The 24,590-nt window shown below is 57.1% G+C and overlaps 2 protein-coding genes across 2 annotated transcripts in view; both read right to left on the minus strand.

Moving 5' to 3' along the window:
• Window positions 1-4,962, minus strand: part of PTCH2 (patched 2) — a 22,638-nt gene extending 17,676 nt beyond the window's left edge. The window contains 4 exon segments of the mRNA XM_027892914.1: window positions 4,185-4,478; window positions 4,644-4,749; window positions 4,751-4,890; window positions 4,893-4,962. Coding sequence (XP_027748715.1) covers window positions 4,185-4,478; window positions 4,644-4,749; window positions 4,751-4,890; window positions 4,893-4,962 — 610 coding nt within the window.
• A 12,813-nt stretch (window positions 4,963-17,775) lies between these two features.
• EIF2B3 (eukaryotic translation initiation factor 2B subunit gamma) overlaps window positions 17,776-24,590 on the minus strand; it is a 96,634-nt gene continuing 89,819 nt past the window's right edge. Inside the window, exon 11 of the mRNA XM_027892989.1 lies at window positions 17,776-17,992. Within this exon, the coding sequence (XP_027748790.1) occupies window positions 17,940-17,992 (53 nt within the window). The 3' untranslated portion in view covers window positions 17,776-17,939. The remainder of the gene's footprint in view (window positions 17,993-24,590) is intronic.

A 24,590-nucleotide genomic window follows, 5' to 3' on the forward strand; every position in this document is an offset into this window, starting at 1 on the left:
CCCAGGGACACTGGGCTGTCCCTTCCCTTTCCATGGAGCAATACCTGTGTCACCACAGCCCGACAGAAGCAGGGACCCTGCCTCCCCAGGACACCCATCTAGGGACAGAGCAGGGACGTGGCAGTCCAGGAGCTGCCCCTTAGGAGTGAGGCTGGCTCCAGCTGGATCTTGGCAGGCATCTTGCTGCCCCAGACACAGGGACAGGCTGCCATCAGAGCCTCCCATGCTGTTAGCACCAGCCCCACGCAGCTCCCCAGATTCACCCGCTCTTTTATCAGCCCCTGCACAAACATCCCACCCCACAAACCCACCCGCTGGCAGCAACGAGACCACCCACCTCTCTGTGTGCCCACCCAGGAACGGCCATGGCATCCCACTCACCCACACTGCTGCTGCCCCACACACCCCTCCATGGGACACAGCACACACAGTGGGGACAGGGGCTGGGAAGAAGGGCCACACAGATGGTGGGGAGGGCACTCAATCCCCATCCCTGGCTTCCTGTTGGGCTTTCCCATCCTCTATGCCCCTCTCTCTGCAAAGAGAGTCAGTCAGGGTCTCCTCTCCCGTTTGCCTTGCAGCATAAGGAGCCTCAGGCTGCATCCTAGCCCTGTCCTGGGTGCCAGGGAGGGGATACCCTGTGCCAGGTACTGCTGCAGAGGTCAAGGAAGGGCAAAAGCTACCGCCAAGGGGGTTGGGGGTATCTCCGCTTCATGCCCCAAGCTGGGAACAAGGTAGCAAATTCCCCTCACCGTCACAAAATACATCCTATTTCTTCCCACCGGCACATTCGGGGTGTCCCTGACCCCTCCAGGAAAGGGACAGGGCCTTCTCCAGGGAGACTCAGCAGCTCTTTGAGAGCGCGACGGCTGTGCGGGGCGCTCGGCTGTTCCGGTTAGGAATTAACCCGGCCTTCCTTTGAACCAGCCCTCAGCGCTATAAATCAGGCAGACCCATTCACCACCCAGGGCTCTGCCTGCCCAGAGCTCACTGCCCCGGCCCCTTGGCCCTAAAGACACCCTGGGAGAGCTGGGAACAGCTGCCAGGTGTCTAGAGGTAACTCAACACTCACCGCTAGCCGGGGTTTCAAAGCCTCCGAGTGGCTAATTGCTTCGGAGGAGCCTAATTGAACATTTCCACAGTCGAGTCCAATTTATGGGGTGACACGGCCTCCTCCCATCTCCCAAATAGGGATGCACGTCAGGCATAACCCCAGAACACTGCAAGAACCCCCCCAGAGCTAAGGACATTCCCAGAATTGGGATAGGGGACCCTCCGCTTCCCTACAGGGGCCGAGGTCACAGCCCAGGCTCAGGAGGACATACTGTCAGCATGGCCCCAATGCTGACCCCAGCCATGGGGCCAAAGCAGGGCTGTCCACCCTACCCTCTGTTTGGGGAGGAGGGAGAGGGGACAGCAGCACCATGCCCCCATGGGAAGCAGCTCCCTTCCCTCCCCTGCTCACCAGGAGCCCAGCTCCCCGAGGGCTGAGCTCAGCCTGCAGTGGGGACAGCCCAGCACAGGGTCATGCTCTGCTCTGGCAGTGCTGGGACCTCATGTGAGGCAGAGGCTTCATGGAACCCGAAACCACCCTGCTGGAGCTGGGACCTCCTGGGCTAGGATGCTGGGCCCGGTATTCCCTGCACACATACACAGTCTCTTAAGACACCCCACAGCGCTGCCTTGGGGCTGGGATGGATCATGTTCCTATAAACATCAACTCACACACCCAGAGAGCACAAGAGCTAGAGTCCCCAGCACCCTGGGGATCCCAAAGCTTTGGAATCAAGCTGATGGGGCACCAACTTTGCCAGCCCAGGAGCGAGAACTGCGCTGCTTCAGGCTGGCATAGCGGTACCAGGCTCACTGCAGAGGCACACACGCATCAACCACCCCGCCACACACATGGAACATGAGAAAGTGGTGGCTGAGAAAATCTCAAATCAGCTTCAAGTACTCTGGATCCAACCATAGCCTGGGAAACTGTGTCCTGCTCTCCAGGGGCAGCCCAGGCCCATCTGTCCCCCCATATTGCCCAACCCCACACAAGCAGGATGGGGTGCAGTGATCAGGGCTGGGTATAGTCAGGGGATGCTTTGATCTCGCCAGAAAATGCAGAAGCCGAGGCCAGCGGCGAGGTAAGGACCCACGGATAATTATGGGGAAGGGAGGCAGCCCCACAGCTGACACACAAGACTGAAAGTGCCACTGCAAACCTTCCTTCCACATCCTGACCCATGCATGCTTGCCAAGGACCCCGTGGGACTAAAGCCACCTCAGTCACATCGTCCTTGGTGGTCGCAGGTCGTGCCAACGCCTGAGGACGCTGGGGCTGTGCCACCCAGGAGCAAGGCACGGAGGGGTCTGCCCCAAGTGCACACTCCCGGGGGAAGAGCCCTCCCAGGAAGGACAAGGCGGGGCCCTGAGTAGCACTCTCACCGTGGCACGCCATCCTCACCCGGGCACCACAGACACAGAGCAGGGGCTGCATGCAGACCCCAGCACAGCCATCGCCCAGGAAGGGGCAGGACACCCCAGGTCAGCGTGCCCATGTTTCACCATGGAGTAAAAAAAAAATAAAAATAAATTAAATCCAGCTCCTGACACTGAAGAAGATGAGAAGCCATGAGAAAGAGAAGGTTCCTGAGAGAGGCCCCCGGCACCCGCATTACAGCCAGACCGCAGTATGGGGGAAATCCCCCAAAAGCAGCCGCGGTCGCTCCTGGCCATACCCATGCGAGCAGGGAAGCACGGTGGGGCACAGGAAAAGCTGGGTTTCTGGGCGCTTCCAGCTGTCCCCAGGCTTGGCCCCTTCCCCATCCCGCTCTCCACCCCAACGTGCCGCAAGTCCCATTCCCCCTAACAGCAACAACCACAGCCGCTTTCCTGGCCACAGTTTCATGAAACGCTGACTCCCTGCTACCCCAAAAGCACAATAAAACTTCGATGGAGCTGGAGCCACGACCCAGAGTAAGGGAACCACAGAGGGAGCGCGTCCCTCCTTTCGGCAGCCACTGCTCAGGCTCTGGCTGGACCGGGAGGTATCACTGGATTTCTCTGCTACGTGTTGCAGAGGAAAGGGGTGATGGAGATGAGATGTGGGGAGGGGATGCAAACACCCCTGGGGAGTGGGGAGCAGGTGGGAGAGCCGGGCATTCCTGGGCAAGGGTGCGTGCGTGCATCTGTGTGCAAGCAGCCAGGGAGCGCAGAGCCCTTTTTTTTTTTTTTTTAAAAAAAAAAAAAAAAAAAAGAAAAAAAAAAAGGAAAAAAAAAAGAAAAAAAAAAAGGGGGTGGGAGAGCAAAGTTGCTTCTATTGTTGAACCAAATCCAAGAGTAGCTGAGGACCACACAGGGAGCGGGGCGTGGGGGAGGAGGCAGCGCTCCCGCACAAAGATGGCTGACACCCCTCCGCTGAGCAACATCTGCCCCTGCACAGCACCCCGCGGGGACCCCCGCCCGGGGGGCCCCCCTCCGCGCCCGGCCGCGGGGACGGGGGTGCGATTCGGGGTGCTGCCCCCCCCCCACCTCGGGGGCCCCCCCCACCAAAGCCGAAGGGAGGCGCAGGAAAAGCAAATCCCAGACCCGTGAAGCGGGGCTGCAGGGATCGGGGAGAGAAAATCCACGCTGGAGTTATTAATAACAAAGGAGGGGGATCAGCCGTTTCCACTCGGAAACGGGGATTTGCTCCTGCCTGACCCTGCCCGCGCCTCCGTACCCGCCCCGGGCAGGGGTCCCGGGCCGGGACTGGCGGCTCCGCGGCGCCGGCTCTGCCCCAGTGCGGGGCTGCGGTCACCCGCCAGGGTTCTTCCCACCGGGAAGGGGGGGTATCCACGCACCATCCCCGCCGCACGTGTCCGCACCTTCGCGTGGGGACCCCCGTCGGGACACGCGTGGGGGTCCCTTTGCAACTCAGCACCGCGTACCCGCGCAAGGCACAGCCCGAGCGCCCGCGCGGATGGGACCCCGTTCGTGGGCACCCACGGCCCCGTGCTCCGCGGCCCCGCTGGCGGGACGCCCGCCGGCGGCATCCTCATCCTTCTCCTCCTCCCGCCCCGCTCCCGCGCTGTCACCTGCCTCCCGGCCGGCCCCGCACCTCCGCGCTGCGCGAAGGGGGACAAAGCCGCGGCCGGGAGCGGGACCGGGACCATTCCCACGGGCGGCCGAGCCCGCGGGGCCGCGCTTACCTTCCACCCAGAGGTGCTCGATGTCGGTCTCGATGGAGGCCACCCGTAGTCCCACGGCCAGCGCCCCGAACACCAGCAGCCCCACGAAGAGCACCTTCCCGCAGTGCCGCTGGATCCGGCAGCCCAGGGCGAAGAGCAGCGCCTGAAAGCGGGCCCGCAGCCACAGCGGAGTCCTCTGGCCCACGGCCCTGCCCTGCGGAAGGGGCGAGATGGGGTCAGCCCGGCAGAGGAGACGGGGAGCCCCTGCCCGGGCAAGGGGACCCGCGGCGGGGCGGGATGCCCGCGGCGGCCGCGCTCCGTTGGCCGCGGAGCGGGACCGCGAGAGCCGGAGCTCCCCGAGCCCGGGGGACAAGGGGGTCCCCGCAGCCGCCCAGCCCTCCCCGGGCTCCTCCGCGCTCCGCGAACTCCCCTCCCCGGCCCGGATCCCCCCCGCGAGGGCGGGCGATGCTCTCCCCTCACTCACCTCGGGCAGCGGCTTGCGGCGGGCGGCGCGGAGCGGCGGAGGCGGCGCGGCGCGGGGGGGCTCGGCCGGCATGGCGGGGCGGCTGGCGGGGCTGGGCACCCCCCGTTATGTGGGGCCGAGCGCGGCGGCGGCCCCCATGCGCGTAGCGGGGCCGTGCCGGTGCCGGTGCCGGTGCCGGTGCCGGTGCGGATGGAGGGCTGTGTGTGCGCCGCCGGCCGCCCGCCGCGCCTCTAAAGGGGAGGCGGGGGCGGGGGGCGCCGGGGCCGCGCCGCCGCCGCCGCTCCCATTGGCCGCCGCCGCCGCGGCAGCGCCCATCGCCGCTGCTAAGCAACGGCGCGCCCGCCGCCGGCGGCCACACACCGCGCTCCCCCCCGCACCGCCCCGCACCGCACCGGCCCCGCCGCGGGGGGGAGCGCGGCGGCGGCACCGGGGGCACCGCCACAGCCCGAGCCCCGGGCCGTACCCCCCCCAACCCCCCCGCCTCCCACCCCGCCACCGGCGGCCCTCCACAGACACCCCTGGGGATGGGCGTCCCCCTCTAAGCGCCCCCAAGCCACCCCACATGTTTTTCCACAAGGATGGGCACCCCCACGCGTGCCGTCCATCTCCCACAGCTACCCTGCAAGGGTAGGCAGCCCTCTGGAGCTGGGCAAGCCCCACGGGATGGGCATCCCTCCCAAGGGTGGCCAAAGCAGGGTGTTGCACCCATAGCCTCTCCGCGAGGATGGGCACCCCTCACAGCCACCCTCCTTGGTCCAGGCGTTCCCCCATGACTCCCTCACCCCAGTGTGGGGCAGACCTCCTCCTATAGCCACACCAAGGGCCAGGTATCCCCTCCAGGGCCAGGCATCTTCCCACAGCTACTTCCCAAAGGATAGGGCAGCCCTCCTAAAGGATGGATATCCCACTATGTCCACCACCCAAGGGCTTGGCGGGCCCCACATAAACATCCCAAGGGATAGGCAACACCCTCCTAGAGGCTGTGCATCTCCCCTATAGCCATCGTAAGGGATGGGTATCCCTCCTTCAAGGGTTAGGTGTCCTTCCACAAAGGACCAGGTATCCCCACCAATACCTGTTCCCAAGAACAAATGGTTCTTCCACCACAAGCAGGGTGTCCACCCACCCCTGCCAACTGCCCTCCTCAAAGGCCAGATTTTCCCCCAGTGGGGGGCAGGAAGACACCCTACTCTTTGGGTGTGCCCTCAAAGGCTACCCCATCCCCTGCCATGGGGAGCCAAGCCCAGCATTCCAGAGGTGCAGGCAATGGGGCACAGAAACCCTATACACGAGGCAGAGTTTTGGCAAAAGGGCAAGGTGTCAAAACCACGGACAATTTCTGGAATTGTTTCTCAGCTCATTTCACACCCTTCTTAGGTCTTTCCTGGACAGACCTGGTGATGCTCCCACCAGGTACGGCGCCCCAAGGAGCTGCTGAAGTCCTTCAGGGAAGCCAGTAAACCCACACGGAGCAGCACCCATCCCATGTGCATCCCCATCTCCACTGCCTAACTCACTCCTTTGGAGCGATGATGGTGATGTTCACTCTGGTGTCTCCTTACTGGCCAAAACTGGGGGGAACACTGGTAAATAAACGTGGGTCAGTTCCTGCATGGCCCCTGGTCTCAGCCCCCGCCAGCCAGGCCTGCTGCTGCCGAGCTCTCCTGGGCCTTAGCGGCACGTAAAGGGTTTCTCCCTCGTCCAGCGATAGGCCTGTAGCATCTGGCGTGTCCCCAAATACAGAAGGGAAACGGCTATTCAGCACTTCTGCTGCCTGATTGCTATTAACAGCTCCACCATTCCCTTTCCCGGTGGACCCGCACTACCGCTGGGCAGCTGCGGCTTTTTATCAACTTCATTTTTAAAAGTAAGTTGTTGTCCTCCTCTCCGGCACTGCTGGTTCCCCCAGCCCACGTTCTCCATCAGCTCCCTGTCTGTCATCATTTGTTTCCACCTGGGGCTCTCCCACCACTGCCCTGCAGACCGGGAAATGTCATCAATGTCCTCGGAAAACTCATAGGATGGTCCACGGAGACCTGCTCAGTGTGTGACAGGGCCTGGGGATGAGCTGGATTTGCCCCATCCCAGGGCAGCAAGGGCTTGCCTGGGACCTGGGCTCCTGGTGCTGCAGGACCAGCTTCCACGACCCCGTCCTGGTTCACCCACGCTGGCACCAGGCTCCTGTGCCAAAGGAGCACCACACAGGACAGGATCACCCCTGGCATCCCCGCCTGCTCTGCACGATATCCCCCTGTTCCTCTGCCCACCCGCTGCCCCCGTGGTCCCCAAGGACCAGCTGCCCCCCCAGGACCTGCTGCCCCGGCAGCAGCTGGCACTGTCACGGCATGGTGACCTGCACCCCAAATAAGAGGCTGTAGGGCTCGGCAGGAGGGCAGCCAGTTTGAGGATCCCAAGCTTTGCAGAGGGGGCTGAAAATACCAGTGACAGGGCCAGATCCTGCCACACCAACAAGGATTGAAAATCCAACTGGAAAATGCCTGCGGGCTGGATGGGGCTCAGCCTGCCCTGACTTGACGCCGCAGAGATGGGCTTTGGGTCTCCCTGCAGGGCACTTATTTCCCTTGGAGCCACTTGAAGGGAACTGGGAGCCCTGAAGGCCACTGGCCTTGGGGGAGCGGGATGGGGAGCAGGGGATCATCTCACACACAGGGAGACTTCGTTTGCTGCTTCTTGCTGACCGGCTGTTTTATATCAAGGCGGGAGGGGGGATTTGCTGTTCTAGATGGTATTTTAATGGGCAGGCAGGCAGCTGGAGCCTGGGAGAAGCCTGCTTTACATTGTTTGGGGTTGTAACAAATAAATTCAATTAAAGGCAAATGGCTCCGCGCAGCCCCCACCCTGCGCAGTGTCTCTGTGGCACTGGTGACTGCGGGAGCCGTGGGTGCGAGGCGGGAGCCCCACGCTGGAGCCACCCTGGGGCTCTGCCCACCCTCGCCCCCGCCACAGGGAGATGCCGGGGTGAGCTGGTGGGATGCGGTGGGAGCTGGGAAGCACAGGGCACCGCACCCACAGAGCACCCACAGAGAGGATGGCGTGTCCAGGGAGTCCACCCTGTCCCCACACTGCGTGTCCCACCCTGTCAAGCAAAGGGGATGGGAAAATCCCTGCGGCAGGAGCCCCGCCACAGCGGGCACTCCTCAGGAAGGGCAGCCCAGGACAACGGCCTCGGCGGGCAGCGGCATCCTCTGGGCAAGCAGAGACTGGGCAGGGGCTGGGGAGTGGAACTGGGCTTTGCACGGCCACCATGCAGCCCCAGAACCCCATGGCCGGGGGGAGAAGCAGAGGGGACTTGGCAGGGACATGCCAGAGCCTCTGCACGTTGTAAACAGCCGCTGCCGCAGCAGCAGCAACTCCTCTGCCGGGAGCCAGTGCCGGGCGTTAGTTGGAAACCAGATGGTGTTCTCCCAACCACCAGCACAGCCCTCTGGCCACGGCCCAGAGCCAGGCACAGGCTCTCAGGGACCCCAAGGTTGTACAGCACCCGGTGCTGGGACCCCATTGGAGTGGCCAGAGAGCTGGGGGTGCCTGGAGGTCCCCACAGAGGGACAGGCAGTGTCAGTGTGTCCCCTGCCCCATTGTTTCCTCAGCCAGCACCAGGTGCTTCCCAAGGAATGCTGTGTCCCAAAAGATGAAGAAGGGAGGCAGCATCTACCGGAGGGGATTGGAGATAGGGGAATAAAATCCCTTCAAACTGCCCCTCCATCTCTTGTGTGCCTCAGTTTCCCTGTGCCTTTCTAACAGCAGGGAACAACCAACAGCTGGTCCCCAAGTCAGAGTCCACCTCGTTCCCCCAGATAGGGATGAGATAGCAGAGGAGGGATAAAACCCCATCTTGGAGGCCAGGGAAAGCCTGAACAGTTCCTGCCATGTCACACCTGGGGTAACTCTCCATGGAAAATACAAGCAGGACACAAGCAGCAAGCCTCCAACCCAGCACCACCAGCAGGACCTGGGGGTCTGGGCTCTTCCCCACTCCCCAGCAACCCTAGGGGCAGGTGCACTGAGAGGGCACAGTGGACCCATCCCAGCCCTGGGATTTTGGGGGGGGTCTGCAGCAAGAAGACAAACAGCCGGGGCTGGGGAGGGGCTGGGGGGAAGGACGGCACCCCCGGTAGCCGTGGCGGGGGTCCTGTGGTGTTTACAGAGCTTAAAACCCGCCTAAGCCCCGCAAGGCCACGGCGCACAATAGCGTGTGGACGTGGTGACACCGGCCGTCCCCACACCACCTTGGAAGACAGAGAGCCCTGCCACCCACCGCCAGCACCGGGATTAATTATGATAATGTAGTTCTTTCCCCCTTTGTCACCCTAATGAATGGGCCCCTTTAGGATTTTAAGGCCTTTGTTTGGTGCCTCTTTACTGCGGTATTGTAGGATGGGGACTAGCAGGTGGCAGGTCCCCAAACAGCCCCTTTTGTCTCCTTTGGGGGCTGTTTTGCGGTGGGGTTGGGGAGGGGGATGCGAGGATGCAGGAGTGGGGGTGTGCTGCACGGGAGCTCCTGGACGGAACCACAGCACTGCCCCGATGGCTGTGGGGCCGTGGCACCCCACGCTGTGCATCGTGGCACCACAGACCGCTGGCCCCGGTCGTGCCCTGAGCCACCCGTGCCCTGGCCCGCTTGGTGGGCAGATGCTGGGAGCCACCGGCTGAGCCCCTGCCTTGATCTTTTACTGCCTGGGCAAATCAATTACCCAGCAGAAAAGTCCCTAAATCCCACCATAAAACCCGTTTAGCAGCCGCCGTGGCGCTCGCCAGGCCCTGGGCAAACCTCGCCCGCTGCCGGCACGAAGCTGGAGCGATTTGCCGCGGGGAGAGTGGGCAACTGCTCCAGGGAAGGTCGGGCTGCAGCCGTAGCTGCACAGCATCTCCCTGCTCCCAGGAGGCGGATGGGGGCTTCCCAGAAGCCAGGCCCTCCCAAAACCCCCAGCACTCTGTGCCCCTCTGCACCAGCCTGTCCCCCACTGCACGCCGTGAGCATGGGAGCATCTGGGGATGACACAGCACCGAGCATGACACTGGGGACCAGGGAACAGACAGATGAGGTGGCACAGAGGCACAGGGAGCAGGGACAAGGCAGGGCATGGAGACACCCAAAAGGCAATGCCCTGTGCCACCGTGGGTCCAGGGACTTTGTGGCAGGATACTGGCCATGATTAGCAATGAGCCCAGTGCCAGCAGGGTGGGGATGATGGAGCCTTGCTTCCTCCCATGCAGACACACAGGAGCATCTTTAATACCACGGGGACCACGCCAGCACAGGGCTGAGGGGCCTGGGGATGGTCATCATCTCACTGATTGGAGATTAGGCTTAGTGATTCCTTCAGGATGCCCAGGAGCACGGGGGACACTGGTTGGTCTGCCTGGGGGCATCGCCAGGTGCCATGCACTGGGGATCCCTCTGCTCCACTCTACCTTCCCCAAGGCACAGGGAACCCTGACTGCCGTGTCCCCCTGGCAGTGCAAGATAGAGGGGCTCTATGAGGAGGGGGCAGATCCTGGCCAGGCACTGCCGGGGGCTGCAAAGTGGTGAGCAGCGGGGTGGTAAAACGGTGACAAGTAATTGGTGTCCCGGCTAGTCCTTTCATGCTGACGCCGTTTTATGGGTGAGGAAATTGCTTGTGAGTCAGGAACACAGGAGACAAATTTAGGAAGTGCTCTCTGAATGTGCCGGGGTCAGGCGCCGAGGCCGAGTGCTTGAAACCTGGGTGGCCTCGCCGCTCGCCCCGCGTCCCCCCCCCCCCAACCCCCCGCCCCGGCTCCTCGGCATGGGAAAGCAGACCTTTTATCTTATCACTGCTCTTCCGCCGCCCTGGCCTCCCCCGCACGGCCCCCTCCCGGCACAGCCGCTCTCGCCGCAGACACAATGCGCGGCCAAACCCGCACCCGTGACCCTCCGGGAGCGCCTGGCACGGGGGGCTGCTCCCACCCGCCTGCCAGGGGGCTCCGGAGCCTTCGCATCGCCCCACATTCCCTCGTCCCACGGCACCTTGCTGGCCGGAGGGCTGGCACAAAGCACCGTCCCCCTCGCTCGGGAACCGCTCCTGGCACAAGCTGCTGCGGCGCCAGGGATGTAGCGATGGGGAAATGCTGGTGCAAAGGTGTCCTATATATGTCACTGGACGGCTGGTCCCCATCCCGCTGGCAGAGGCGCTGGGACAGGCAGACCCTTGTGCTGCTGTGCTGCCCCTCACATCAGCCTTCCCCGCGACCCCCCGCATGCTGGGAAGCAGGTACTCCCTTTTTCACCCTATTAACTGGCAGGAAGGGCCGCAGCTCCGCTAAGATGCACCCGAATACGGCTGCCGGCTACCTCGAGTGCGCAGCCCCCATCCCTGGCCGCGGCCGAGCGCGCCGCATCGGGCGGTTTGGATGTATTTTTCTTGATCGCTGGCCAAGCGCTCTCTCCTGCAAAGCAGCATGTTTCTCATTTTCTGTAGGTTTAACTCCAAATTAATTTGTAAGTGATCTAGGTTTCTTGTTCCCCGAAAGATACCTAATAGCGGGGGGAGAGCTCCTGCCAACCGAAACGTCTCAGCGGGGTAAAGGAAAAGCAGGAAAAAGAATCTCAGGAACTGTGACCCCTGGTGGGTATTTAACAAGGTGTCAGGGCAAGGGATTTTCGGAGCCAACTAAGTGGATGTGACACCGGCCCCGCGGGTCTGGACGGGGTGTGGGGATGCTCCCGCCGCGGCGGAGTTTGCCGCTGCCAGATCTCATCCTGATCCAGCCCTTGCGGGCAGCAGGAGCAGGGAGGGATGCTCAGGTCCCTGTTTGCTGCACTGGCGGGTGCTGTGAGCCCTGAGGTGCGAGAAAAGCTGGGAGGGGGGAACAGGAGACGCTTGGGGATGGGGCGAGCCATCCCCAGCACGAGCCGGTGGAGGTGCCCTCGCTGGGGGACCAAGGGAGCGGATTCCTGCTGGACAAGGGCTGCGGAAGCGCTGGCGCCTGCAGGGAGGCAGGGGAGGCCCCACAGGGTGGTGGTCCCCGGGGGCCGGTGGGTGGTGGGAGGGGGCCAGAGAGCCCGCCGGGCGCCCCTGCCGCATGGGAAGCGGGCACGGTTTAATTGGGCGGGCGGCCGCTCGGCGGGGCCGGCTGCTGGCAGGCGGACACAAGATCTTTTGTCTCCGCTCTCGCTCCCGGCACCGGCTGGGGCTGGCAGGGCCCGGAGTGGTGCAGCCACTGAGAGCCGAGCTCGCCACCGGGGCAAGCAGCCAAACCCACCCCGGCTCCTCGGGCTGTCACAGGCCTTCCCTGCACGCGAGGAAGCGTCCAGGTGGCTGGTGGGGCTTCCTGGTTGATCAGGGGTTAGGAAACGTGTGGCAATCCCCGGCAGAGAGCCCTGCAGCTCTCCCCGTGCCCCTTTCTTGCCAGGAGAGCTTGCAGGAATGGAAGAGACCCCTGCCCTCCTCACTGACTGGGCTCCCCAGCTGCATGGTCGGGGTCCTGGGGCAGCAGGGGTGTGAAAGCCCTCTGATGTTTGCCTTCCAAGGTGGGATCTGCAAGACAGTGCCAAGGAGGGATCTGCAGCAAGAGCAGCTGCTGCTTTTGAATCTTGGCTCCTCTTGCATCCCTCCTGTTCCTCAGCTCTGCTCAGGTACCTTCTGCAGAGTGGGGCCACCAGCCAGGGGCTGTGCCTCTTCTTCCTTCCCCAGCACCCTCCAGGCACGGTGGCTCTCCAAACCAACAGTGGACATCCTGGGCGGTTGGTGCTGGTGGGGAACAAGGAGTTGACTCTCACCATGTGCATCCTTCACCTTCCCGGTCTCCCAGGGGCATTCCCAGGAGCCTCCTCTCCCAGACCTCTCTTGTCACATGGGCTATGAAGGTTGGAAAGGACCAACCTTGTGGTGGGAGCAGGAGTCATCCCCAGGTGACGGGGTGGATGGTCTGGCCACTGTCCTGAGCAGACAATCCCTCCTTGCAGAGCAGTCCCAGCCCCCTGTGCGGCGGGAGCAGGGCTGGGGCGGCCGGGTGCGTCAAAGCCAGCTGTGGATCAGCGGTGGCTGCGAGCAGAGCGCAGCCAAATCCCTTCTTCCCAGCATCCGGCACCAACCACCCCCTTTGCAGAAAGGCCCAAGCGGGGGAAGATGCTGCTGTTGCTCAACGACCATGTGAGGGCCCAGGTCCCGGCTCCTTCCCGGCATCGCTGGGAATGGCTGGGTGACGTGGCTGAGCGTTGCTGACCCAAACAACGGGCGCCATCATCACCGCCGTGAGGGAGCTCTCGTGGGTGCACAGTCCGGCCAGGCTTGGCTCCTCAAGTCTCCCAACCCCATCATTGGCTTTCCGTGCCTGGGAGCAGTGCTGGATGCTTTGGGGAATCCTGGTGCTGGGGTGGAAATCAGAGGGAAGGGGCTGCGGGGCTGTTACCCACCGACCATCTCAAATGTGCCTGTCACCGCCATGGGCACTGCTGGTCAGTTGTTCTTCACTGTCCCCTCCAACTCTCCCAGTGCTGGGAGGCAGCTGCATCCCGGGCCTGGGTGCAGGTGTTCACACCAGAGACCACGGTCCTGGGGAACAGCGGTCGGTCGCTGCCACCTTCCCTGCCCAGGGCAACCCGCATCCTGCCACGGGGTTAAACTCCCCAGGGAAAGGAGGGAGGAAGATAGGAAAAACAATCACAAGAATTTGTTTCATGCTGCCTGGATCCCTCCCCGCACGCAGCAGTGTTTTTGGACGGCCAATTTATAATCAGCAGTGTGGAATGTTGTAAATTAAATATTTTTAAACAACTTTGCTCTCTCTCTGGTTAAACATTTCAGAGATCGCTCTTTCTTGTCTGTCTCTTGCTGGGTGGTCCCTCCATTCGCCCGTACATCTTCCTCAAACACAATTAACCATTTAGATGTTGCACAAAGGAATAGCTTATGCATACAACACCAGTCGCTCGCTGCTCCAGCGCTGGGGGAGGGAGGCAAATAAGAAGGCAGCTTCTTTTATTTTCTACTAAAAACAAAAACAAGAAAATCCCTTTTTCCTTCCCAAACTATCCCATTTTTCCTTGAATTGTAAAGGCACTGATCCAAGCTCATCAGCTGTCTTGGTCCTCAGTCCAACAATCCCCTTGCATCCCCCCTGCCCCGAAATTCAACATTAGCATTTTAAAAGCCTAAAACATACAAGTTTATTTAGACTCGAGCTCTCTCAAGCTCTTGCTTTCCATATTTATATACACATGTATTTCAACATATATAAAATGTCTGTCTATAGGGCCTGGAAGGAAGTTCCCGTCTGCTGGCCCGTCTGGGAAGGCACAGGCGCGGCTGTGGACCTTGGCTCCTGGGGGGATGGAGTGAAAACCGGCAGGATCCAGGAATCAGCTGCCTGGTTGAGAGGGAGCAAGCCTCAGTGGGCAGGCTGCTGCAGAGGTGCTGGTGGGCGTGCTGGGTGCTGGACCCCAGCGAGGAAACCTCCCCACCCCCGAATTAACTCTGCAGGTTGACACTGAGAAGGGCCCTGTGCTCTGTGCTCCCCCATGGCACCAGGAGGGGCTGGGTTGGGGCACAGTGTGCAGCCTGCAGTGTCAGGGGACCCGGCCCCAATTGCCTGCTGCAATAATCAGTCCTTTCAAATAGGTGACCAAAGGCCACAGGAAGGGCTGTGTGTGATGGGAGGGTGGCACTGCAGTGTCCTGGGACTGGGTTACACCGTGCACTGGGCAACGTGTGGCTGTCACACCACTGCTGCCTGCACAGGTGATTCCTTTGCGAGCCCCAGAGCAGCCACTGGCCCTCACTGGGCACTTGGGCCACTGTGGAGGTAGCAAGGCACCTCCTGAAAGCACTCATTTCCCCAGACCTCTGGCGTTTTATTAGGGAAATTCTGGTCCCTGGATCAGCAAAGTCCAAAGGATGGTCAGGGGCACAGTGAGAAGCACTCTTTCCAGGCAGGCAGAGGGAGGACGGGGGAGGGGTGCAGAAGCCAGCAAGGAAGCCAGCAGGACCAACATGGCTCTGCATAATCAACCACGGAGACCAGAGGTAGTAAAAGACTGGTGAGTCCTCGTGATCCCAGCCCCAAGAGGTTCAGGAGAGGCTGTCTGCACACACAGCCTCAGCTGGATAGGGGATGGGGGAGCCAGATCTGCACACCTGAAGCCATATGACCACCCAGGCTGGTGCTGCTCTCCCCTTCCTGCCCACAAGCCAAAAAACGGTCCTAAAAGCGAGATCAGAGCTGGGTGCAAAGGTTTTTGTGTCCCTCTGAACACCACTGGGGTGGGAAGCCCACTGTCCCTGGGAACGGCTGGCTGTTTGCCTTCGCCTTGCGTGGCTCCGCTCCAAGGCTGCCAGGAAGATGGGAGCCATCCGCTTCGGTTCTACTGCAGAAGGGATCAGATGAGCTGCTGCTTCCTGAGAGATCCCAAAAGTCACCTACAAAAGCAAACACGAACGGCTGAGGGAGGCGAGCCGCAGCTCTGGGTGTCGGTAACTGCCCAACAGATGCTCTTCCCAAATCTCTGTCTTGTAAATGGGCTTGGCTGCAAACAGCCTGGCAAGGACCCGGCTGCAGAGGTGCTGCTGGAGACACCCGGCTCTCAAGGGAGCCAGGGTGAGGGGACAGAGTTTCAGGTGTTCCCATCATGGTGTGCTCCGGGTGCAGGACCCATGGGAAGAAGCTGATGACCCGCACACGCTGCTGCTGGACACTGCACCCACACCGACCCTGCTGCCCTGGTCACAGGGAAAGCCTTTTGGGAGCTGCTGGCAGGACACCACTCAGGGAAAACTACAAGCCAGTGGTGCTGGGCATCACCGCAAACCTCTGCTTTACCCCACGCAGATGCAGCACGTGACGAGCCCCTGCAAGAACCTTCTCACAGCAACCCTTGGCTGTACATCTGCCAAGGAAATGTCCAGGACAAGTCTGTCCAGAAAGAGCCAGCACCCACAGAGCTGGGAACTTCCACCTCTTTCAGAGAAGCGCTGCCTACAAAGCACCACTTTGGTGCCAGTAGCACCGTGATGGGCACGGGTTGTAATTCTCAGCTGTCTGGGTGTGACAGAGCAGCACGGTGAGCAGCTTACTTGTGTCTGAGAGGTGCCCCACTCCCCAAAGCTGGTGAGCAGCCTGTACCAGTAACACCTTCCTGAAGGTCTGTATGACCTAGGACCAAACAGGCACATCCAAACCTACCTGGGAACGGAACTTCATGTCTTCAGTCACCTCCTCGATTTTCTTGAGGACTGTAACATCACTCGGGTTGTAAAGCTGCCTGATCCAACCCATCATCTGCTCACCTGATGATGACAGCAGCGTGGAGGCCAGGTTAGATGAGGAAGGGTTAACCTCCCAGTGCCCGCCTTGGGATTCCTGAAGGCCCTATTATCCCGAACTATTTTTCATAATTACTGCCACACACGAAGACTACATCAAGAGTGAATCTTCACTTTGATAATTTGTGCTGTGAAATCTCACTTTGGGATCTACTTTTATCTCACACCAAACACCTGCAGGTCGTAAAAGGCAAAAAGGAAAAGAAAATGCCTCAAATCCCGGACAGGTTTTCAAGTGTCAGAGAACACTAAATTAATGCTAAACTCTAACCGACACAGTAAAGAGCCCCCCACCCTCTCCTTAAATTAGCTAAACAAAAGCACTGAGACTTTAACATATAATTAAGGCACAAGGAGGTAAAGCTGTAGCTGTTAAATAAGGGGATGTGGACTTATCAGAATTTAAGATGCATCCTGAAAACAGAGAGGGAGAAGCCTTTGTATTTAAGTCAAAGTCCCTGCAGACCTCTCTCGGCTTTGCCAGCCTTATGGTAAAATGTAAAGCCAGGTAATTACACTCCACTCTTCTTCTGTTTCTACACACCCAAAATGGAGCCTCGCTCCCTTGTAGCACACAGAGACAAGAACTCTCTTTAATTAACCTTTGTAAAGCCTCTGAGATCCTTGGATGAAAAAGGCTTCGTACCTTAGGAACATGTTTGCACACATACACGAGGCAAAACCTCCCGCAGAAAGCTGGAGCTGAACTGCAGCGCGTTTCTTCTCTCTGGACCTCGTCACAGGCCTTGAAACTCATCCTTACCCATAGTTTCCATTCCAGTCTGGTCCTTTAGAGGAAGGATTTTGTTTATGAAACTCAGGGAATGTCTGGATTATAATCTCTCTCCTGTCAAATTAACTAGGAAATGGTAGTTCTCCTCAGGGGTCACCGGTGCCCACGAAGCACACATTTCACATTTATCACTTCAGTTAATGAAATACCAGCCCCGCCAGTTGCTGTAAGCACCTCTGGATGTCAAACTGCCAGGGGCAGATAAATGCCCCGTTCAATCCTACTACATTCTAATAAACAGCTTTTAGGTAGGAACTTGTCTCCAATTTATAAACATTAAAGAACAGCTCGTGTTTCAATTCCATCCAGGTGCTTTACAATCCTGGCACAAGCCCTGACCACAGCGCCGCGCGTTTCACTTTAGCACGCGCGACTCATCTCACAGACACAGGTACAGTCATCCACGGAGCATCCAAGTGTGGGGAGGGCCTCTGGTCTGGGGTTAGGAACAGCACACCGACAAGCTGAAGAACCATCAGAATAAGGCAGGGAGCACCCGCTGCTTACACCCCACAACCACCCCATCCTCCCCCAGCCCTCACGTATTCTCTCTTGGGCGGGATTTTCAAAGCATCAGACCAAACTCAGCCCTGATGGAAAGAGGTGCCAAACTCTCAACCGCATTACAGAGGGGAAGAGGCACAGATGAAACACTTCTGTGCTGTGGGGCAGCATCATGAGAGAGAGACAGGAGGAGGAGGAGGAGGAGGAGGCTGGCAAAGCCGCGGGGCTGCAAAGAGCAGCCTGTGTTGCCGCTGTTCTCGCTGTCCGCCTGCTGCGCTGATGAGATGCACGAGCAGCATCCCGAGAAGCTTCTCCCAGGCTCGGGATGGTGGTGCAGGACTGCAGGGACGTGGTTTACACCGCAGGGAGGGCGGCTAAGTCATTCTTTGGAGTGGGCACAGTCTGTGTGGTCCCCGCTCTCCCTTCTGCTGGAAAAGTACAGTGCGTTGGCCGGGCGCGCAGGAACCGATATAACCCGGCACAAACCCGCGTGCATCCCAATGAGGGGGGAGGGGCTGACGGACACACCGCTCTGTAAATACTCCTTTATTAAGACATAAATATAAAGCTGAACAGGAAAGGAGCAATGACAGGGTAAGCTGTGCGAGTACTGATCTGTACGGATGATCTTACGACGCTCGAACATCTGGTTCTGCTGCTGGCTTCCATAAAATCATCTTTAAAACCTACTCGGGTTATATCTCCATCAGCTGTTCGGTGCCCACAATGACTTCATTAACATGTTTGGCTGAAAAGAGAGAGGGAGGAAAAGAAGAGGAATTGAGTTTTGCAGCAGAGCTTCAGACCTTGCATTTTTTTCAAATCTGCAACTTTAAAACAAATGAGAAAAGCAGATTCTGGGGAACTCAAACACAGATTTGCTGGACTCCAGCTTCTCTCTGACAGTATCCCACACACATGGCGAAAGCCTAAACAACTGACTAAACATTAGGAGGTTTCTCTAATGAGAGTTTTCACATGTATGTGTCACCAATAAACAAGAGAGGCCCTACGGAAGTCACAGCTGCTACTGACAGGTGTACACCTAGGCTAAGGCAAGGAACCATCAACACCCAACATGCAGATCTGACATAAAATTAACAATAAGTCACCCACCCTGGCTCTAAAGAGCACTGTGTGCTCTCAAACTGCTCGGAGGCTGAGGAGCAGAGGGGCTGCTCAGCACTGGGGGGCCATCACCGAGGCAGTGTGAGATCCTCTCAGCAATTCCAACTCAGTTAGGAAAAAAAAAGTTTGTTTGTTTGTTTGTTTGCTTTTTAAATTTAACCTGGCTTCTCCCTTTTGGATGGAGCCTCTCCAAAAGCATCTGTGTGAAGCAAGTTCCCTGAGCACAGTTATCATCTCTGAGGGTAATGGTGAACAGCCCTCCTTAGACTCCTTTTATTGGAGGGGCAATTTCTGCAGGGTCACTTCTTTGCCTGTTCTGAGGAGCTCTGCAGAGCCCCAGTGGACACATTAACGTGCCAGTCCCTGCCCCAGCACTGTTAATGCACTGTACTGAAAGAGCCTTCCCTTTAAAATGCAAAAGCAGCTTGCCAGGGAAGGACTGCAAATAAGGGATCTAAAGCCAAAATAATAAAAACACGCAACTGAAAGCCCAGTGCCTAAAAAACCCAAGCGTGTGGCCTCAGAGCGTGACACAGAGCTGGCCTGCTCAAAGTGGGTGTCCTCAGGGTACTGTGTGGGAGGGGTGAATCTAAATCACTCTCTGGGAGCTGGACACCTATTCAGGTGGAGCTCAGGTGGTGTGACCCGTGCCCTTAGGCTCTTCATCTTACCTCTTGCACAGTAGGAATAACAATTGGCTCTGGAGCCTGGGATAAAGGGTCAAGGCCTGTGAGGTGCTGGGATACACCAACGGAGGTTGTGTGTAAGGTCCCACACCTTACACAGCAGTTGGGGTGGATATCCAAGGATGATGGAAATAATAACTTGTGTTTTATTTACCCACCTAAAACTCCTCCCCTCAGGGGAGTGGATTTTGCAAGACAGCTGCAAAACAACAAACGTGCCACCTTTGGCTAAATGAAGAAATTACTGGCAATCCCTAAAGTGGCCGGGTCAACATGATGCTTCTCTTGGTTTAAAATTCAAGACATAACCTTTGCACCACACAAACCATTGCTCTAAAGGTTTGATCAAATTCTGCTCTATAAACTTCAAGGAGTTTTGGACTGTGGCAAGATAATTTCCCACCACACCCTCAACTCCACAGTCATATGGATCGTATGCAGTCTCCTGAGCCTGAGAGACAGAGTGGGTGAGCCACACAACTGCCCTTTCAGAGATCCTTTGTGAAGGCAAAAATAAGGAGAGCAAGGAGCTCCTTCTCACCTTCAGCATCACACCGAGACATTTAGCTCTGGGGTATTTAGTGACAACTGATAATTAATCCTAGAGACTCGTGCTGACATCTTGGAGCTCAATCTCCAGCACTTTGGGCAGGATGAGCAGAGGTGGATGCAGTGCTCAGGAAAATGAGGGGCTGACTGTACAAGTGCCAGGTGCAAGCATGATGTAGGTAGCACCACACAACCTCTCCAAGCACAGCTCTGCCAATAGCCCCAAGTCCAGCCTTCAGCGCCTCTCTCCTCCCGTCCCGGACCCCACACAGCTCTGCCAAGGTACCTCAAATCCAACCTGCAGCACTTCTTGCTATAACATTCCTCATCCCCAACAGCTTTCCCAATATATCTCAAACAGGCCCTGTAGCAACTCCTGTGACTCCATTCCTGAACCTCCTCCAAGCAGACTACCTATCGTGTTGATTTCTATGATGTGAATAAGACCCTGGCTACCATCCAGTGAGAGTAATTACGTTATGCCTCTGCAGATTAAACATGCCTTCATCTAGGCTTATAAAGAGCCATGTCAATTTATGGTTCTATATATAGGTTATCTGTAGCAATACTTTTTAATAAGGAACTTGTTGCTTCATTTCAGACAGCATCCTCCACGGTCCTAAACGTGCAGAGCTGGGATGGGTCCTGTCACATACCCAGCTGCAGAGGTGGTACCAACTATCTGCATTTTGCACTGACATGCTTGTAGCTGCCTTATGGCATCTTGTATTTTACACCTGATGAGTTCAAAATGCTATTCAAGAGTGGGCGAGTAAGAGCATTCCTGTTCTACAGCTGGGGAAACCGAGGCATCAGTGCGTGTAGGGAGCTTAAGCAGCCAAAGCCACATGGGAAATCGGAGCACGCATTCCCTCATCTCCCATCCCTCTGCCTGTTGCATCTCCTCCCTGATCCGTGTGGCCCAGATTCCCCAAAGCAGGCACACATGGCCTGCCCCGGTATGTCACTGCTACCTCAAGACTCACATGAAATCACCAAACTCATTTCTTACTGCACAGGCTTAACGGGAACACATGAATCTGCCTGTCTAAAATCCCCGAGAAAGTCTTTAAGCGATAAGGGGGAATGGCTTTGCTAGAAACAAAGCCCTATTCCGCACCCTGAGGGGATGCGATAGGCAGATAAGGATTCACCCCGCTTCCCTCTTTCCTTCCCAAAGCCCTCCTTGTGGAGAGAAGGGAATTCAGACTCCAGTGTATGTGCCAGAGAACTGAGCTGTGGATAGCGTTTCATTATCAGACGTGGCTGCCAGTTGCCAGTGGCTCTGGCTGGTACCAGCAAGCTCAGTTCCTGCAGAAACTCTGCCTGAAACTCTGGGGGAGGAGGGAGAAGTACCTCACATGCTTCGCTGTTCAGCTCCCTTTCTCCTTCCCCGGCTCCCCATTAGGGATTTCTTACCAGGCTGCCTTTTATCTGACACTGGCAGGGTTACAGATGCATTCAGCCCACAGAGAAAGAAGAGGGATTAGAGAAAGGACTTTCAGAAAGCTTTAAGAGTTGGACTCTGCAACCTTAAATCATGTTCAACTAGATCTTCTCAGATTGGGAGCATCTGGTGCTAAGCAAATCCAGAGCTGATCAACACATTCAACCTTCCTGATTAGCACTTTGCTTCAACTTGCTGACGCAGCCCAGCCTGAAGTCAGCCTGGGTGCTTGAACCGAGTGTCCACGGAGGTTTTACTGAGTGTAAATCAAAAACCTGTCACTCGTTATATATGCGTTCCTGCTTGGGAAGACATTTGTTTACACGTACTGTACACTAGCCCCTTAAAAACATACGCACAAGGCGAGCTAGAGAGCAGAGCAGCTTTTGGTGCTTGGCTAAAAACAAATTGTAATGCAAATAAACAGAGGGGCGGAAATGACTGCGCAGCCCAGCACAAACCCCACCAGCAGGCCGGGGGCCGGGGACCCAGCGCTCCCCAGCCTTCCTGGCAGGTTCCTGCCAAGCCGCTCACAGAAAGGGGATGCCGGAGCATTCCTTTAAAAGCCATGTGAAAGCATCTCCTTGTTGTTTGCTCAATTAGCCCCAGACAGATTGCTGCTGCTGCTGCTGGTGGCAACGCTGGGTTGTAAAGGAGGAGGGGAAGGAGGGGAAAGGGAGGAAAAAAAAAAAAAAAAGGAGAGGGAAAAAAAAAGGGTTAGGGCCTAGGCCCAGGACCACCACGAAGTTTCAGCCCTCAGGGGCTCCAGAAAACGTTCAGTTTACTCACTCAATTACATACACTGTTTTATAAACCCTTTAAAATAAAATAGAAAACAGTCCCTGGCACAGAATTACTGCTCTATTATACAGCAGTGATGAAAGCCACTGCTGTGTATTTGCTCTCTTTAAAGCAAGAGATAGTTTAACTTAAAAAACTAGGCGGGGGGAGGGGTGGCTGCAGAAACGCATGCACGAAAACACGCTGTGGGTGGTTCCCACCACATTCACCCAGGACAGAAAGGATCAGAGAGTGGGAGAGAAGAGCAACTTGTCTCTGCAGTGATGGTTGGCCCTGGAAAAGCAGCCAGGTTAGGGGGGGGAAGAGGAACTAAAGGGGCTTAAGGGGATGGGAAGCAGCTGAAGCTTGACTTTGGGAGGCTGGAGGGTGTTTTAAATTACATGTACAGATAAAGAAGGGAAGCAGGTGATGGGGGCTGATTTGTTTGTGTTTACAGAGCAGTGGGACTTTCCAGTTAAGGCCTGCTCTCTTCCCAGCCAGGCTTTACTTAGGCAATCACTGGAGACTGGGGTGACCACGCTGTGGCCCCAAAGGCCAGGAGTGCCTCACAATTTCTCCTAAACCCCAGGCCAGCCCTGCTGTGGCACCATCAGCCCAGCCTGTGGGTGTCCAGCAGTGATGCTGCCCATGAGCTGAGTGCTCCAGCTGCTCCTAGGGTGGGATGTGCAGCTCACTCCAGGGGCACTGGGAATGGGGTTGGTGGTAGCTTCAGGCAGATCAGCTCTGGCCCACAGCTGGGACCTCCATCCCACAGTACAGGCTGGCAGTGGAGATTTCCCTCCTGTCTTACACCCATCCCCAACAACCACCAGTGCTCAGCGTCGGTGCTCACCTCTTTCAGGTGAGGTTCAACCAGTATTAACCCCTTTGCTCTCACACCCTTTTGGGGGATAGATGTGTCTTGCAAGTGTAAAGTAAAGGTAACACTGAATTCAGTGCCTGATGAGAGATGAATTTACTGTGTCTTGGAGCAGACGGATTGGGGGAGTGAAGGAACTGGAAAGAGATGGGAAAGTATATGGGAAAGTGATCAGCCAGAGTCTTAGAAGAAAGTTGAGTAAGGGGAAAAGAAGACCAAGAGCTGGGGGTATGCCTAAGAGAAAGCTCTTGGGTAGCGGACACACTTGAAGTCCTAGTATTGGGGCAGAGTCCCAGCCAAGTGTTTAAAAGAGGGATGGATTATACTGATCGATATGCTCCCCTGGGATATCACCACCTCACAGCAAATGCAAGCAGGGATCTCAGAAACAACAGTTTGAAGACTGTCCACGCTTCCTGCTAAGACAGCAGAGGTGCCATATTTGCCTGCTGCACTGGACACCAGTAGAGGTTCCTTCCCTTTCTCAGCATCCATTGGGGTGTTCTTCCTGGCTCCTTCATGTGGCTGAGCTCTAGCAGAGCACAAGTGGTTATTTTCTCTGCGTGGAGCATGTAAAAATATTTCCACAAGGTTATGAAGTGCTGCCTTATGGGTAGACTCCACAATCAGCACGCTGCGAATGTGGCAGCTCGCTTAACCCGCTCACTCGGGAAGCCTGAACTGTCCTGGCTGGGAATGACAGTGTGACAGTCCCCAGCGGCAGAGGGGAGGACAAAGCATTGCTGGATGGATATTCTAGGGAAGTTTTATGCCACTGCTAAGGCCAGAACTCATAAACCATTTTTATACAACTTGGAAAGGAGGCTTATTAGGATTAGTTAGAAATGTAGTCACTGCACAGTTGCTGAAACAAAAATGTCAACTATTTAAGAGATGCCCGTTTTAACTGCCAACAATATCTTTGTCATGGACACTCAGTAGTTAAACTACTTTATGGAGAAATCTTGTGGATCTCTCAGCTTTGCTATAAATTCACACCATTCCTACATCACCTCCAGCTCATTTTGCACCCCCGCACACAATATACATGTGTGCACTGTTTAGTCTGTGTCTGTTCTTCATGAGCTTTCATAACTCCCATCTGCACTGCAGCATGCTTTCTGATCCCAACCCTGTGTCGTGCTAAGTGTTTTCAGTTCCTGAAGACTGCACCAGGAGGTACTCAGCATCTTGCAAGAGCAGATGCTCTTGATGCAAGATGATACTTGAATGCAGCAAGAGCATCAGAAAGTCTCTCAGTTCCTTCCTGTCTTTATCCTGCTAAATCTTGGCTTGGGTGAAACCTCCTCACGAGCACTCACCCATTCATATTTGGAGGTTTCATGAACTGTACCTGCCTTCAGAGGATGACATGAGAGAAAAATGTGCTCTTTGGCCCTCATTAAAATAAAACAATCTTACTCTGTTTCATTGAGAAGTCCTAAGACTCCAAGCTTGGAACAGGACTTGGAAAGTGATCGGAAACGGGAGCCAGTCCTTACTGGATATGTGCCTTTTTCCTCTTCTGGTGAGAAACCACACAGCTTTGGCTACGCGATAAGCCTTTGGAAAAAAATATGACTTTGCACGTGTTCTCAGGAGGGCAGCTGGAAGCTCCAGAGACCGTCTGCAGTGAGCACACTCGAGCATGGCAGTGCAGGAGGAAGGCAGGGCTTCCTCCATGCTGTATGGACCAGTGCAGCACAGAACCACTTCTCTCCCGTGCCCAGTACGAGCCTGCCCGGCCACGAACGCTCTACAGAGGAGGGAGGCAGTCCAGCTGAGGAGTGCCAGATGGACAATGGAGCATGGGATTGTTAGGCAAGGGGACTGGAAATAGCAGCTATGGTCATACCAGAGGTGGAGTAGTCAGGTG

The sequence above is a fragment of the Empidonax traillii genome, unplaced genomic scaffold (genome assembly GCF_003031625.1).
Source record: "Empidonax traillii isolate 1590-97213 ecotype Southwest subspecies unplaced genomic scaffold, ASM303162v1 scaffold15:size5535645, whole genome shotgun sequence".
NCBI lineage: Eukaryota > Metazoa > Chordata > Aves > Passeriformes > Tyrannidae > Empidonax > Empidonax traillii.